The sequence below is a fragment of the Gossypium raimondii genome, chromosome 7, assembly GCF_025698545.1.
Source record: "Gossypium raimondii isolate GPD5lz chromosome 7, ASM2569854v1, whole genome shotgun sequence".
In the NCBI taxonomy this organism is placed as follows: Eukaryota; Viridiplantae; Streptophyta; class Magnoliopsida; order Malvales; family Malvaceae; genus Gossypium; species Gossypium raimondii.
In genome coordinates, this window is record NC_068571.1 from 12,068,408 (window position 1) to 12,084,989 (window position 16,582).

Here is a 16,582-nt window from a genome sequence, read left to right on the forward strand (position 1 = left end):
GATGTACTTGAGCCGAGAGGAGTGCTGTACTGCGGTGGATATGACCCAGAAGGAGTGGAGTAATACGGTAGATACGGATCGGGAGGAGTGTTGTACTATGGTGGTACTAGACTAATGATATCAAACCCGAAATGATATAGGTGTCCTAACGTGCCCGAGAAATAGTCATTGACCCGCAACTCCGGATGATAAGAACTATCAGCGGAATGTGTATGCGATCACTCGGGCTCTGGCTCGGGCTCGGGCTCGGGCTCTGGCTCTGGCTCTTGCTCGGCCTCTATATCGGGCACTGGTTCGTATGCCCCAAGTCGATGCATGTGCGGAGGGACTACAGTCGACTGCCTACCAAGTAAATATGGTTTTCTCATACTAGAGTACCATTGTATGTACACTAAAGATAGTTACAAATCAAAAGAAATATCCATCTGAAGTCTCCGCACCATCTGATTATCCTGCACTGCAATATATTTTTGGTGCACAACCCCCCAATTATTTTCATGTTTTCTTCTCTTGTTAATCTCGTGAATCTTTCCCAACTGCATTGGTAGAGTTAGGATATACTGTATGCTACCAAACTGCTGGAGTACTTGATCCTCGCTATACCACTCAACTGTCTAGAAATTGATAATTGGTGCGTTAATGTACCACAGGTGAGAATGAATATGGGCAAACGAGGGTATAACAGCCGCAATTTTTGGTCTTCGATATGAAATCTAGATAAACTGCATGATTAATAACATGGTTAAAATTTAACACGGTTCGAGTAAGATATAAAAATAATTACATGTCATGAATATTGGAATAGTTTACCCCTTCCTTGGCATGTTGTTCAATCATCAGACGATATATCGGGACAGTGTACGACCTCCCGATACCCGGATAAAAACTCCATCTACGAAAACAAATTACATGTTAAAATAGTATCATTAGAAAAAAACCCAATTAATTACTATAACAAGTTAAATTTTATCACCTATTCACTAGTGGAAATACGTATGCTTGGTGCCTAACTGATGCAAAGAATAACATCTGATAAAGATCCCATGACTGCAACAATATAAGGCATCGGCCTATGTCTACGACATTAGGCTTTGTCGTCAGACAAAGCTCATGATACAACATAGCTAAAACTGCAGAACCCCAACCATACGAGCGAACATTCTGCAAATTAGCTAATAGGGGTAAATACATCAAATGAACCCTATTGTTGTTTGCATCCGGCATCAGTACACCCCCTATAATATGCATAATGTACGCTCGAGTTGCACACATCACCTCCTGCTCAGTGGCATTAATTGATAAATTTTCAAAATTGGCTTTCAGCCATGAAAATCTCAAACTCGTAAATTTGGACTCAACATTGTTCGGCGAGACTCCTAGTAGGCTATAACAAAGGGCAGCCGACTCAGCTATCGTACTTACGCCCGTTACGACACTCCCGTCGATTGAGAGCCCAAGTTGCAATGCAACATCCTCCAGAGTGACAGTGCACTCCCCATACGGCAAATGAAAAGTGTGGGTCTCCAAGCGCCAACGTTCGACCAATGCGGATATTAAATCGTACCACAAATCAAACGTCCGAATCAATGCTGCTGACCCAAATTCAGCTAACTCCAAGTATGACATCAGTCATTCATCCAGGGAATATCCTAAACCATTCACCTGACCCTTAATCAGCGTTACGGGCCCTGACACTATTAAATTACAGAAAATAGTTATAATAACATAATTTATTTTCGTAAATGACGTAGAACTTTTTTAAGGGAACCCGTGATTAACAAATAACAATATATTACCATATTATTAAGTGTGTTTGATATGTGACCATCGTTCTTAATCAATGAACCCATTGCGATACCTGCAATTTCAAAACAAATTTCGGTTATTAATTTCAAAGTTTGATGCATTTTAAATATTTATCAAAATACCTAAATTTTATATATTGCTTTTAATTACAAAAAATACCAAACAGTTTTGTCCACATCATATTTTTGCTATACTACATTAAAAAATAAATATATCTTATCAATTCCAAGTCAAACTCCAACTCAATGGTCTCATTCATAAATTCCATCTCAATGGTTTAATCTTTTACCTACATAAAAAAATTTATATTAAAATAATAAAATAACATGCCAATAAAAATATATAACAAAAACATAACATAAACTATCTCAACATAATAATACGAATATTTTTATTATTATTTTAAAATGATAATAAGTGAAATGTATTGGTTTAAAATATAATATATATAATAACATGTCAACTTAATTATTGTCAAAAATATAATTTCTTGTTTTGCATGGAAGGATTCAAAAGAAATTTCATTTATAATATTTATAAAAACATAAAATAAAATTTAAAAACATAAACTCTTATTCTCAATTATAAAATCTTAAAAATTAGAGCATATAAACTAATTCCTAATTTATCTCATAAATTCCAACTCAATGGTCCCATTCACAAATTCCATATCAATGGTCTCATCTTTTACCTGCATAAAAAAATTATATTAAAATAATCAAAATAACATGCCAAATAAATTACATAAAAATAAATCTAATCAACCTAAAACACACATAAAAAAATAAAACATTCTTTGTACATAACATAAATAGGCTTTTTACTTCAATAAACATTAAAAATAAATTATGAATGAATGAAAATATAAAATAAATACAAACATACCTTAATAGCTCTTTTAACCAAATAATACCTTACAAAATAAAATTAAAAATTAAATCAATTAAATCAACAATAATAACAACAAAAACAAATTAACATTAACATTAATTTATAACAAAAAAATTACATTTTCTTAAACACCTAATCTTCCTTAAACAACAAACTCTCCTTTCCTTTTCTATTTATTTATTTTCCTTCTCTTTCTCATTCCCTCTCTCTATTCTACTTCTTTTTCTTTCTTTCTTTTCCCTTCCCACCCTCTCCTTCTTTTTTTTCTCTTCTTTAAAATCTTTCTTCTCTGTTCCGGCCAAAAATGGGGCATTGGGAACCTTATAATGGTCCCCAAACACACAACTCACGGGCTTTCAGCCATGACCCGTCCCATCGCCTGACATCGCAGGCCGGTGCCGCTTATGGAGATGGCGTGACAGGTGGTGCCGCCTCTGCCCTAGGCGTGACCAAGGGGTGCCGCCTCTTCCCTAGGCGTGACCCCTTGTGCTGTTCCATCTAGGACAGTAGTTCAGGTTTTAGGTCCAGTTTTTTTCCGTATACGAGTCATATTTGACCTGTATTTTCTTTAAGTGCCTCTTATTAAGTTGCCTTCACCATTTTTTTTTTGTTTTAAGTCAATTTTTGTTAGAATCCTAGGGTGGTGCCGCCTATGCACCACCCTCCACCTCTTTGAGTGTACCATTTTTGTACATAATTTTTTAAACATGTCGTTTCAGTATTTTTATTTTATTTTATAATATTTAGGTAAAAAACCCTCATTAAGGAGAGTGACAAATTCACTGATGTGAGCCCTAATAGACTCACATTTTTCCATACGAAACATATACAATCGTTGTTTCAAAACCAAACGATTTGCAAGGGACTTTGTCATATATAGAGCTTCCAATTTCCTTCATAGAGTCGCTGTTGTCTTTTTAGTAAGTACCTCCTGCAATACATTGTTAGTGATGCACAACTGAATTGTTGACAGTGCCTTTTCATCAAGTACCTCCCACTCTATCTGGTTCGTATCCGCGGACTTTTGCCCTGTAACAACCTTTTTCAAACCGTTCTAAATCAGAATTGTCGTCATCCAAACTTGCCACAAGTTGAAATTTGTGATTTTATCAAACTTTTCGATATCATGCCTCATTGCCATCTCTGAAAGGGTTGAATGCAAAAATTGAACCAAACTCTAATACCAGTTTGTTGGGTTGAACTCAAATTATGCAATGAACACGAATGAAAATCAAGAAAATTGGACACAAATATTTACGTGAAAAAACTCCCTACGAAGAGGATAAAAACTAGGGGTAAAGAAAACTTCACCAAAACAACAAAAACCGAAAATGAGAGTACAAGATAGAGAAACAAATAAACTCTAAACTCGAAATACAAAGATTCCTCAAAATTTCCACAAACTTTTTTAATTTTGTTCTTATTATTCTAAACTATCTAGGGTTGCTAAGAGGCTTATTTATAGGCTGAATTTTGTGTACAAATATAACTAAAATGTCCCTAGAATAATCAGAGTTAGACTTGAAAATATAACAGAGTTTAACCAGGAGAAGAAACCTGGTTAAGCGGGGAACACGTCGCCATGTCGTGACGTCACGTTCGACTTATTGAACATCGCGTCATCAGGACGACAAGTTCTTTTTATCGGGACGTGATGTGTCGTGTCGTCAGGATGTCAGCTCTTCCTTGGCATGACGTCGGCTCTGTTTCATCTGAAATGCGAGACACACTCCACATGAAAAAATTCCTATGGTTTTTTCATCTGATTTTGCAGGTGAGATTTGAAATTTTTCCAATAAGGTTAAGTTCCACTAAAATTGTTGTTTTAGTTTGATTTTAGCTGTTAAAATTTTGTATTGAGTTTCCATACATATCAAAACTGTACGAACCATCATATTTTTTATTATCATAAAAATAACAAAACGCTTCATTGCAGCATGCTGTATATTGAATTCTAAGCCTTTCATGGTCTAATTTCATGAGTTCCCATTAAAGAAAATAACACTCAGTTATTTTCAGTATATATGATCTTTTAGTATATGTAATTTCTTATTTGCAATCGAGTTTGTCGATCCATCATCATCATGTCATATCAACATTATATGTAACAATAAAAATACGAGTTCACATAACCAGTAAACCAACCTGTAGGCTGTTCAAGTAGACAAAATCTTGCTATCCAACCGGTCTCCAAAAATATACATGTTGTGGCTTAAATTTGTCAATCACAACAAAGAAGAGCTATCACAATTAGAATAGGTAAAAGGGAAGGTTTTTTTTTAGAAAGGTGGAGGTGGATGCAACGGTGGTAGTGGCGATGGGGAAGCGGATGAAAAAAAAAGTAAATTTTGAGGATCAAATTAAGATTTTTTTTTTGTTTGTATATTTTGAAGTTAAATTTTTAAAATTATGACTAAATTTAAATAATATGTAAAAGTTGATGTGCTAAATTTGCTATTGTACTGATTTTTTAACTACCATGTCACCCTCCAGTCAAATATTTAACAAAAAAGAAAAGAGATAATAGTTAAATACCTGTGGTATAATTTACCCTAAAAAACCCTGTCCACCAATATTTAAATTATCTTAAAAATATTTCTTATATATAAGATAATGTTTAAAATTTAAATGAAAAATAATATAAAAAATTAAAAAAAATTAGTTCAAATTAAAAAAAAAGGCAATGAACGCATTATCTAATGGGATAAAAAAATTGCTATTTAGCATCGTTATTGGACCTAAAACAATCTAAATTTCGGGTTTGGACCGAAAAACCCGATCCTTGGAGCCAACGCAGATATACTAACCCTAAACCCTAATTCTGTGTTTTGAGACTATATAAATCCCCCTATCCCCCAACCTTTACCAAAATCCCCTTCCCAATTCTCTCAATGGCATCTCTTAATACCCTCAGTGTTCGCTCTAAAACAATAACACTAGAGGATAAGAAAATGATGCAATATCAATGATGCTTCTGGGATTTATTTATTTGGTTTTCTATGGATTCTTGCATTTTCTCGTAAGTTTCACCGTTTTTAAGATCTAGGTTTTGTTTGTAATTCTTTGCTCGATGATGATTGATGTTTGCTTTAACCACACTGAAAATAGAGATCTTGGAGGTTAGAGCTTTTTTCTCTTTGATTTAAGGCAAAGGAGGAGTTTTTGCCATGTTTCATGTGTTTGGTTTTTGCTTAATGATTCTGTTATCTAGGTTTTGAGGGTAATGTTGTTTCAATACATGTCCTCTTCTTTTAGATTATGGAAGAAAGCTTCCGTCAAGCACTTGAATCTATGGCTTTTCTATTTGTCTTAAGTTTTAAGAGATAAAAGCCTTCTTTCTTGGCTTCTGATGTGGAAAACCCTGGCCTTTCAACTGAGAGCAATTAATCTTTGAATTTTCATTTCCTAATCTTCGGAAGAAGTTGGTTTTGTTTTTATATTTTTATTATCATTTTAAGAAGAAAACAAACATGTTTTTATTGAATTTCCATATTTTTTTAATCTTATTTCCTTGGGCTTAATTTTTTGGTAATAAAAATGGGTGGCGAAAGGAAAATGGGAAATGATGACAGCTTAATTGCTGGATAGTATCTGAGCAAGCTTTGAAGATTTATCTTTTGCACGTCAGTCTGATCCCTATCTGTTCATCAAAATTAAGGGTGGGTTTGGATGGACGATTAGGTGTGATGTGATGTGTTTAGTTTACTTGTTGTTTCATACTATAGTATCGCTATCACATTTAATATCGTTATCACATTTAGTCTCACCGTTAATGTTGATTTTATAGTATACTCTGTGTTTAGGGTTTAAGGTTTATTTATTTCAACTCAAATAAAGAATTATAAGAAAAAACTTAGGCTTTTTTATAAAAATAATCAGAAATTTTTGATTAATTATAAAATTATTTTTATTATGTACTTAAATGAGCTGTTTGAATGAATATTCAAAGAAATAAGCGGCATCCACTTGCATATCAACCAAACAATGAAATATCAATCTAATATCGATATTTCTAAATATTTATAGGCCAAAAAATGAGTAATAATGGTGGAGTTATAAGAAATGACACCTTTACTTTAATATGCTACAACTTTTTAAGGGTAAATTACATAATTATTTAAATTTTAATTTAGTTACTCAATTTTATATAGTAGAAACTTGTTATAGGTGTAACAGAAATTGGTTAATGTTTTATGTAGTGATTGATATTTTTAAATTTAAAATTATAATTAGTATTTTATTTTGTAGAGTAATAGGGAATGGTGTAATTATTTTTAGATTTTTATTTTTAATTTATAAGTAAGTCTTCTGATGTTTTCATATCTTAAAGAACTTTCGCTTAGTACTCAATTATTTTATTTTACTTCAAAATAATTTTACTACAAATTACACAATATAAAACATTCAATCAAAATCTTAAATGTTGAATTAAAATTCAATCCAAGATAATGAATCCAAAATTTTATTTCATAATTATCATCAATTAATATCAATCAAAAAGTAGGTAGTAAGAACTGGAAAGCTTGTAAATTAAAAATAAAATAAAAAATTTAAAAGCAACTTCACAAAATAAAATACTAATTTTAATTTTGAATTTAAAAAGAATCTCACATATATTATTTATTTGTTGGCCTTCAATATATTCAAAAATTTGGTGTGAAGCTGAATTACAATGAAAACAAAGTAGATTACATAATGACTTCAATTTCCCTTTAGACAAATTATGCTTTCTTCTTTTCAAGTGCTCTAGGAAATGATCATTACTTCATTTATACCTAATGACCCACCCAAACACAAGTAAGAAGTCACCATTTGACACTGATTCTACAAGTAAACACCTACTATTCTCCCCATCACTTACCCCTAACCCATCTTATTTTTATTCCCTAAAATGAGTTTTAGTTTAATTGATAAAACGGAATTGGATCTAGCGAAATGATAGACCTCATTCTAATTTTCAAGCCAATAGTTTGCATTGTTTTATTTAGGTTTCACACTTCATTTTATTTTAGTTTTCCATTTATTTTTTGTCTTTTAATTAGTCTTTAAATTTAAACTTATATTATTTGTCAAATCATCTAAAATAGATAGTAAAAGTATTGTTAGTTAATTTTAGTTGTATGCTATGTTAACAATTAATTAAATTTTAGAAATTTAAAAAATTATAATTTTCATACTTTCAAAATAATTTTTAAAATTTAAAAATTGAATTCATTACTAAAGTGGCATTCATGTGCTTCAATTAGGGGCGAGCGAAATTCGATTCGACATGAAAAAAAGTTTGAATTTTGAATTATTCGAATCGAGTTAATCAAACCAACTCGAATTTTTTTTTGAATTTCAAGAGTTTTTGAATTCGAATAATTCGATTAAACCGAATATCAAACTATATTATCTTAAAATTTACATTTATATTATTATTTACTCTAATTATTTTACATTTTTACCCCCAAAACTCTTTTACTTTCTCCTCAAAACCTTTTATTTTCCCTATCCAACCTTTACCCCAAATTAAAATCCTCCTCAAAAAAAATCCTTAAACCATCTTCTTCTTCATTAGTTTTTGAAGATTGAAATCCCCTTCGCTATCGTTTTGCCTAGCTCTTACGCCTATCAAGCTAAGCTTCACACGACCTTGAGGATTGAGGAAGCTGGACTGGAAATTGAAAACGGTACACCCCAAAATCAAATACCTAAAAGATTATGTTCCTACTATTTTTTTTACTACTGTTTTTTAGGCTAAAACTACCCCTGTTCGAGCATATATAGATAGTTGATGAGTTCATATAGGAGGCTACTGTTTTTTTTTTTACTTATTTTTTGATAAATTTGAGAAAGATTATGTTCCTACTGTCTTCTTTATCAGAATCAGAGTAAACGAAATTGAAGAGAGTACTTTTTTATATAATAATTTAGTAGTTGAAATCAGATTTACCAAAAGAAAAAAAAAATCAAGGAAATGAGACATAAAAATGAAAAGAAAACCTCAATCCAACTTGTTCATATAGTAGTACTGTTTCATCTGTACATTAATTAACACTGATTTTGCAGACTCCAAATATTCAATGTGTGAGGAGATGATTAAGCAAGCAATGACAAAATGTTGTTTTTGTTGTGTTTAGGTCTTGTTAGTACAAAAGAAATATTTTGACAGCAAAAGTCAGATGTAAAATTTGGAAATTTTATTATATAAGATGCTCGAAGAAAGATTTCACGGAAAAATATGGGTTTAAGGTATTAATATGTTAAATGAAAACTAAAAGGTGCACCTCATAGTAAAAATGTCTGAACCGGTCGAGCAACTAAAAAGGGCTTACAGATATTTTACGTAATTTATTTTTTTCTTAGCAGATATCATATAGAATCTGTTTTAAAAAGATAAATATTTCGATTTGATTTGATTTCAATCAAATTGATTTAAAAGTTCTTTTAATGCTGATTTGTATCTTTATTTATGAAATTTCTAAAATTTCTCTATATTGAATGCTTATAAAAGCCTAAAGAGAACTGCAGAATTCTTTAGAGACACACAACGAATTTATTTCACTCTAAAAAATTCTTTTTTTTTTCCAAATTTTTAAAAGTTTCGATGATAGAATAAGACAAGGTTTGTTCGTTGATCATTACATAAGTACTACTGTTGCGATCATTTTGTTGTTGCATCTTAGGAGATAGACGACCAACGTTTCTCCATATACCATAGGAGCGGTCGAATCTGTCTTAAAGAAACTGAGAAAACAGGTCTTAACATTTAATAAAACTCGATTCCCTTATTCGATTTCTAGTTTTTCAAGATCTTGTTTATTTAATTGTTTTCAGATCTAAAGTTTTAAATAAATATAAATATTTGTTTATATTACTTGTTCAGATCTTATATTTAATATAATTATTTATATTTATATTTGTTCACTAACATGTTTTATCGGACAAAACATATAGAAAAGTTAAAGCATACTTCAATTAAGGTAATATTTATACTAGTTTTGTAAAATTCGTCTCGTAGGTTTTCCTTATGGCTCACGAAGCAAATTTAGAAACTCTTTCGATCTAGGTATTGCTAAACATGTTTCTTTCCATGTGTTATGAAAGCCCCAAGGAAAAAAAAAAGAAAGGCATGTGGTGGTGTCATGAATATTAGAGATTTGGTCGCATACAAGCGGAGTCTACTTCACTAAAGAAGAAATTTCTCTGTTTGTGAATAGGAAGGACATAGGGAGCACGTGCATCAAGTCCTAATTAAGCAAGTCATGACTCAAAATAGCCAGGCTTCGCCACTTAGACAGAACATTGAGTCAACCAAACTCTTTGTTGCAAACATCACCACACCTTCAATTGCACAAACAGTCATCAGCACTTTGCAAGAAAGAGCATAGTTCGAATTCAAATCTGGACACGTCCCTTTCCCTATCCTTAGGCTGCAACTTCTTCTCTAAATCTAATATTAAAACCCAACACGTCAAATTTATCTTAAATATTGTTATATTAGAACAATTTTATTTTTTTGAGATAACAAAAGTTGAACATTTTGTGAAACTTTCCTTAAATAATTTAAATATTTTCAAGACATACTCCCCTTTAATAAAAGTATTCCTTGAAAAATTATGTTACAAAATATTGTAACATAAACATGTTGCATTTCAATAAAAATAAAGCATAAATGAAATTCAATAAATCCAAAACTTTCAAACTTTGTACAATGATTCCAGGTTATGTATAAAGTACTTAACAAGCATTTAAACAAACATATGTATTAAAGATAAACATTTAAAACATATGCCAATCTCAACTTTTCTCTTTTTTTTTTGGTGTAGAAAAGGGAAGCAAAATACCAACAAAGGTGTATACCAAAATTTTATCAAAGTATATAGAAGAATAAACAAAATGAATAGGAAAGGAGAAATGTAAATTTTTCATCAATAATTATGTTTTTTAAAATGGAATCATTTAAAATAAATGTAGGTTTCTAAAAATAGAAATGGAAATGGAAATGATCTATTTGCAATTCTATATGTATTACTTAAAAATGATCGGAAGAACGAGTGTATGTTTTTTAGTTGTTTTGAAGTCTGGAAATGAAAATAAATCATTCGGTCACAATGAACATATTGAGTTATGAAATATTGAACATATTTTCTTGAAATTTACTGGGGTAAAATAGGGATGAGAAAATTATTTAACATAGAATATTAAAGTTTATTTTTGAAAATAGAAAAACCGAATCGAGTTGGATCACATTACAGATTACTGGGTCAAAAAGTCCAAGGAAGTATTCGTAATTGAACTCGATGTGAGAAAGGCCCGAATCCCCATCATGATACATATGAGGGGAAACACACCCTATTAGTCTCTCTCCCTCTCTTAGTTGGACTAGTAAGTTGTTTTTCTATTTGAAATAAAACTCTACAATTCAACAAGTACCTTCTCTCCCTATAAATAGATGGCATTGTTAAAGTTGTTTACATAATTTTGAGAGATTGTTATTTTGCCGAAAAATAGAGGGAATTTATTCTCAATTATTACATATATTTTTTCAAAATAACAATTCTACCGTTTTTTATTAAGAAGATAGAATTTTAGTTTTTACCCCAAAAGGAGAGAAAACTTTTTCTAGTTCTGTATTTCGATTTAATTGGTTCGAGCCCACACTCGAAGTAGTTCACGGTACGAGAATAGCAGAGAAATTTGTTTGGTTGAAAGTTGGAAACAACGAACGTCCGATCTGCCGAAAACACAAGTACAAATTCGGTTAAGGTTTATTGTTATAAATATCACAAACTGGGTTAATTTTCAAAATTTTAATTTTCTACTATGCAAGAAAAAATTTTTCAAACCAATTTTTTTCCAAAAATTGGTATCAGAACCAAGTTGTGCTATGTTTATGGTGTAAACTGAGACCAAATCTCTCTTTTCATATTATTTGATTAATATTTGATAAGATGTGACATTCTTGTAATTATTCGCATGTTTAGGAAAATGTATGTAAATGAATGCAATATTATATATTTTATATAATTATTATTTTTTGTCATTGTTATGGTTCTTACGAAATAGACCGTGGACTATCATTTCCATGTAGGTTTATTCTTTTATTTATAAAATTCTTATGAGTCGGAAACAGACATAGGACATAAATGTAATTTTTTCAAAAAGGAGTCCATGACGAGGAGAAAATGAAGCAATGAAGGTCGAAGGCACAAAAAATGCCTTGTGGCGAACAACTATTGTAACAACCCAAACCTGACCTAGACGTTATGGCCAAATCTAGAGGTGTTACCATAAAATGGTTGAAAATCTAGATTTCAAATATTTTGAAAACATCATAAACCCATATCAGAAGAAAACTCGATTTATGAAAAACATATCTTTACTTAGTTGTTTTATTGAAAGCGTTGTTTGTTTACGTTTTCTGAAATCGTGTACCTTTGAAGCGAAAATTCTCAAAAAGCTAAATTTTGGAAATACACTGTTTGTTGTGTAAAATCCGTTATTTTTTCAGAAAAGTGAATTTTTTCTATAAAAACGTTTAAACAGTATTATGCGAAATACAAAAATAAAGTCCGAAATCCAAAACAATCCAAAATTTACAAAAATCTTAACCCAAATTTAATTAAATCAAATATTTGAAAATGTAGTTATAACCGAGCTCCTGTCACACCAACCCGCCTAAGTTTGAGGGTTACCTGAAAGTGATAGACAAACAAGAAGTGAGTTTTCATAACTTAGTGTATAACTTTAAACAAAACAAAATTACATATTTAATTTCATATTTATTACGTAGCAGGGCAGATACAGAACGACTATCTTATACAAAATCATAATCAAATGCAAATTTACAATCCTACCCCCATCAACTACACACCATCTCCGACCATCCCTGCACACTATATAGGGTATTAAATACTTATCTAGCTCTACACACCACTTAGTGTTGGTATGATACTTTTTAGAATATTTGTAGTAGAGCTGCTAGTATATTAGGCGAAATAACGCCATTTACAGAATTATATATATGTGGCTGAGCCACCAAATATGGCAGATTATTACATTGCCCACACTTCCTCCATATATCAAACCCCATCCCAGATGAAAATGAAATACTAACAGATAATAGACATATTTACGATGTGCATGCTCAGAATAACAGATATAGATCATAGATAACATTTTTCAGATAATACATTGCATGTAATAAATTTTACTTATCTTATAACATTTCAACAAACATATTTATATCAAATTTCACGCTAATGGATGGCTAGTATTCATGTTTTATAGCTTAATTATAACATATCGACCCTACGGTTGGCCTATGTTCGATCCAAATGATACTTACGGCCTTAGGGAAAAATTTAGAATTTTGGGCCCACAAGGCCCAAATAGCCCAGATTGTATATCTCACACAGTCCAGCACACGGCTTTTCACATAGTCGTATGTCATAAACGGTTTCACACATGGTTGTGTTGCGTTAACTGTGTAATTTTTTTACTTTCGTCGTTCGCTATTTTTCGTGTTTCTCGTTACACACCTGGTTCGCTTTTGATTCGAAAACACTTACGAGCCTACTAGAACCTAAATGCATCAATTAGAACACCAAATCAGTAACGAAAACAAATGATTTAAAGGACAAAGTCCTCGATTTTTCCTAATAAGAGTACCAATCGAAACCCCTACCAAACACCACACAGATGTAACAGTTTCAAATTCACATAATTGCTTACCTTTGAACGAAAAACACTTCCAAATCTTAACTCGCCGGTGAATTAAACGTTTCTTGAACTTCCCCTAAACAAATAACCAATTAACAACGATTAACCAACATTCGCTTAACAACGTATTAATCCAATTGCAAACTAATTTGTAACACCCTTAACCCGTATCCGTCACCGGAATGGGGTTACGAGGCATTACGGATAATACACAACTTTCATACTTCTAACTAATCACCTTATAAAATTTGAATATTGCATTATAATCATGCATTTATTACCATCTAATATAGCATGTATTGAAACACATTGATTAATATTATATGCAACAAAGATTCATGAAACATGTTCTATTAACTAGCATTACTCACTATATATATTAATACCTCAAAACATAATTACCAATTTCCTTAACTTGCTTGCATAAATAATAATACTAAATAAATAAAAACATTACATGTCATTAAATAGTAAAATAAACACATCACCATATGTCATACTATTTGACCGAATATTAACATACACTCAATTACTCATTATCAATAATTAACATATGTTACTATTCATTTTATCATTTTCCAAAGCTTGAGCCAAATGCGAGTGTATTTAATATTTATGCTTTAACAATGTCCACTATCAAATTATCTCAAACATTTAACAAGGCAAAACATTTAAAAGAACCAAACCCATATATCAAACACAATTTACCTTTCTCATTAACTCATCACAAATATACATATATGCATAATACATAACAACCATTTTGACTAACACTTTAATTAGCCAAAATCGAATCCATACATGATAATATTACCTATCATGAAATATATAACAAAGGTCATATACAAGACTAATTCAATGATCTCATATTCGACTAATACATAATTAAACATATAACCAAAGTTTTTATCAATTCCTTCATATACTAATACCAAAATCAAGCATAACCACTATTAAATTTTTTAAAACTCAAATACTACGTTTCAATCAATTTACAATTTATTTTACCATGCTAAAGACAAACCAACTAACAAACCATCTACCAAACTCATAAGTACATATGTGAATCACAACTAGCTCATAGCCATCACACATAAATTATTTATCCAAATCATTCATTATAACACATTTATTTATTATCTTATATTCACTTATGTCATTTAATACCCGTATCAAAATGAACATCAATTAAGTCAACAAAATAAATCTTAAGGATTTCCAAAACATATCATACACATATCATTATTATAGACCATGATCGAATAATTCAAAGTCATTGACAACTATATTAAACACTTCACACATGCTTACCAATACTAAACTATCATAACTTAAACATTATAATCCACACAACAAAATAATAAGCCAATTTTGTATGGTATATTATATACACAACATTCAAATATAAATCCAAAAGGTAGTATAGCCTATACATGCCGTAGCTTCGAAATTTAACTTTTTAAAGTGCCGATAAACAAACGATAGTGTGATAGACTTTACTGAAGATCCCCGAACCCATAACTAACCTCCAAAATCTATAAAACAGAGACAATCATACACACAGAGTAAGCTATTATAGCTTAGTAAGTCATAAGCAAATATATAACAATGAATACTCAATAACATTATTTTAGTAAGGTCAACTTAATTTAATCTCAATCAAGAACATCTAATCATGTATCTAATTCGTATAACATTTCATAAACTTTCACATTTCATAGTCTCAAGACCAAATACTCATATATTCAATCACGAATTATCATTTACTTCAAAATTATTTTCGCATCACAAAATCAAATATATGCACATTTATACGAGTAAACACATATATCACACTTTAGTTTCATACACATATATCATTTGGCCGAATTTAAACTTGCATTTCATACACATATAGTTTACTTTATAACATGTATAACACATAACATCATTTCAACTACCAAAACTTACTTTATTTTCAAATAGGTAAAAATTATCGCATACCTGATCATTTTAACTCGTATTACACATTCGATCACATTTATCATTACCCGTTGAACCATTTGGAATTAAAGAGGATATTCGGATAATCACACATATCGTACAATGCCAACATCCTAAACGTGGTCTTACATGTAATCCCATAACGATACCGCTGTCCCACACAGGGTCTTACTCACAATTACAAATTGATGCCACTGTCCTACACAGGGTCTTACTCGAAATCACATCTCGTTGCCTCTATCCACACAGGGTCTTACACGAGAACTCTTATTGAAATTCCTATGATTCGTACAAGACTTTTGGATGTCGTATTTCGATCAAATTAAACTTGTACACATTGTTTTCATAAATATATATATATATATATACATTCGGCTATCTTATATATATGCATATAAATACAATTCAACATTTTAAGTTTACATGTATTCAAAATTAACAACATTTATATGCTTATAAACTCACCTCAAACAACGGTAATCGAACGGAACGATTAATCAACGACTTTGGTTTTCCCTCGATCCAAATTCGATTTCTTTGGTTCTTGATCTAAATGTATTCAAAATAAACTAATTCAAATATAATTCCATTCAATTTAGTCCAAAAACACATAAATGGAAAAATTACCATTTTGCCCCTAACATTTAACATTTTTACAATTTAGTCCAAATTGCACAAAACACAAAACATGTAAAATTTGCACACACTATGCTTAGGCCGAATATTACCCATGCTCATACAAGTCCATGCATTTCATTTATTTCACATTTTAGTCCCTCAATTTATTATTTTTACAACTTAACCCTAATTACTCAAATTCATCAAAAATCCCAAGACAAAACATATTAATCTATCACATATCTTTCATTTTTCATCATCAAACATCACAAAACACAATTATTCATCAATGGCATAACTTAAAATATTCATCAAAATCAGAAATTCAAGCATGGGTCGGATAGTATTTGAAGCAACGATCTAAAAAAATTATCAAGAACCGAGATAGACACATACCTTAGTTAAAGATAGCAATGGCCGAACTTAGTTTGCTCAAAAATGGTGTCTTTCCCCTTTAACATTCGGCATTCCAAGAAAAAGATGGACAAATGCATGTTGTTTTATAATTTATTAACATATTTAATATATTTACAAATTTAACCTTTATTATTTAATGTAAAACCATTATAAAATAAAG

The 16,582-nt window shown here is 30.8% G+C and overlaps 1 protein-coding gene and 1 non-coding gene across 2 annotated transcripts; one reads left to right on the forward strand and one right to left on the reverse strand.

Annotated features, from left to right (window-relative positions):
• Nucleotides 1–218: 218 nt before the first annotated feature.
• LOC128042496 (protein MAIN-LIKE 2-like) lies at nt 219–1,626 on the reverse strand. The gene is made up of 4 exons (XM_052633846.1): nt 974–1,626; nt 811–892; nt 562–614; nt 219–342 (listed from the first exon to the last, which is right to left on the reverse strand). Exons 1-4 carry the CDS (start codon nt 1,624–1,626, stop codon nt 219–221), a joined length of 912 nt encoding a protein of 303 aa, XP_052489806.1.
• Nucleotides 1,627–6,251: 4,625 nt separating this feature from the next.
• On the forward strand, nt 6,252–6,337 carry LOC128042746 (small nucleolar RNA Z122). Its single transcript, XR_008198258.1, has one exon. It is a non-coding gene; the product is annotated as a small nucleolar RNA Z122 (small nucleolar RNA).
• The last annotated feature ends 10,245 nt before the right edge of the window (nt 6,338–16,582 follow it).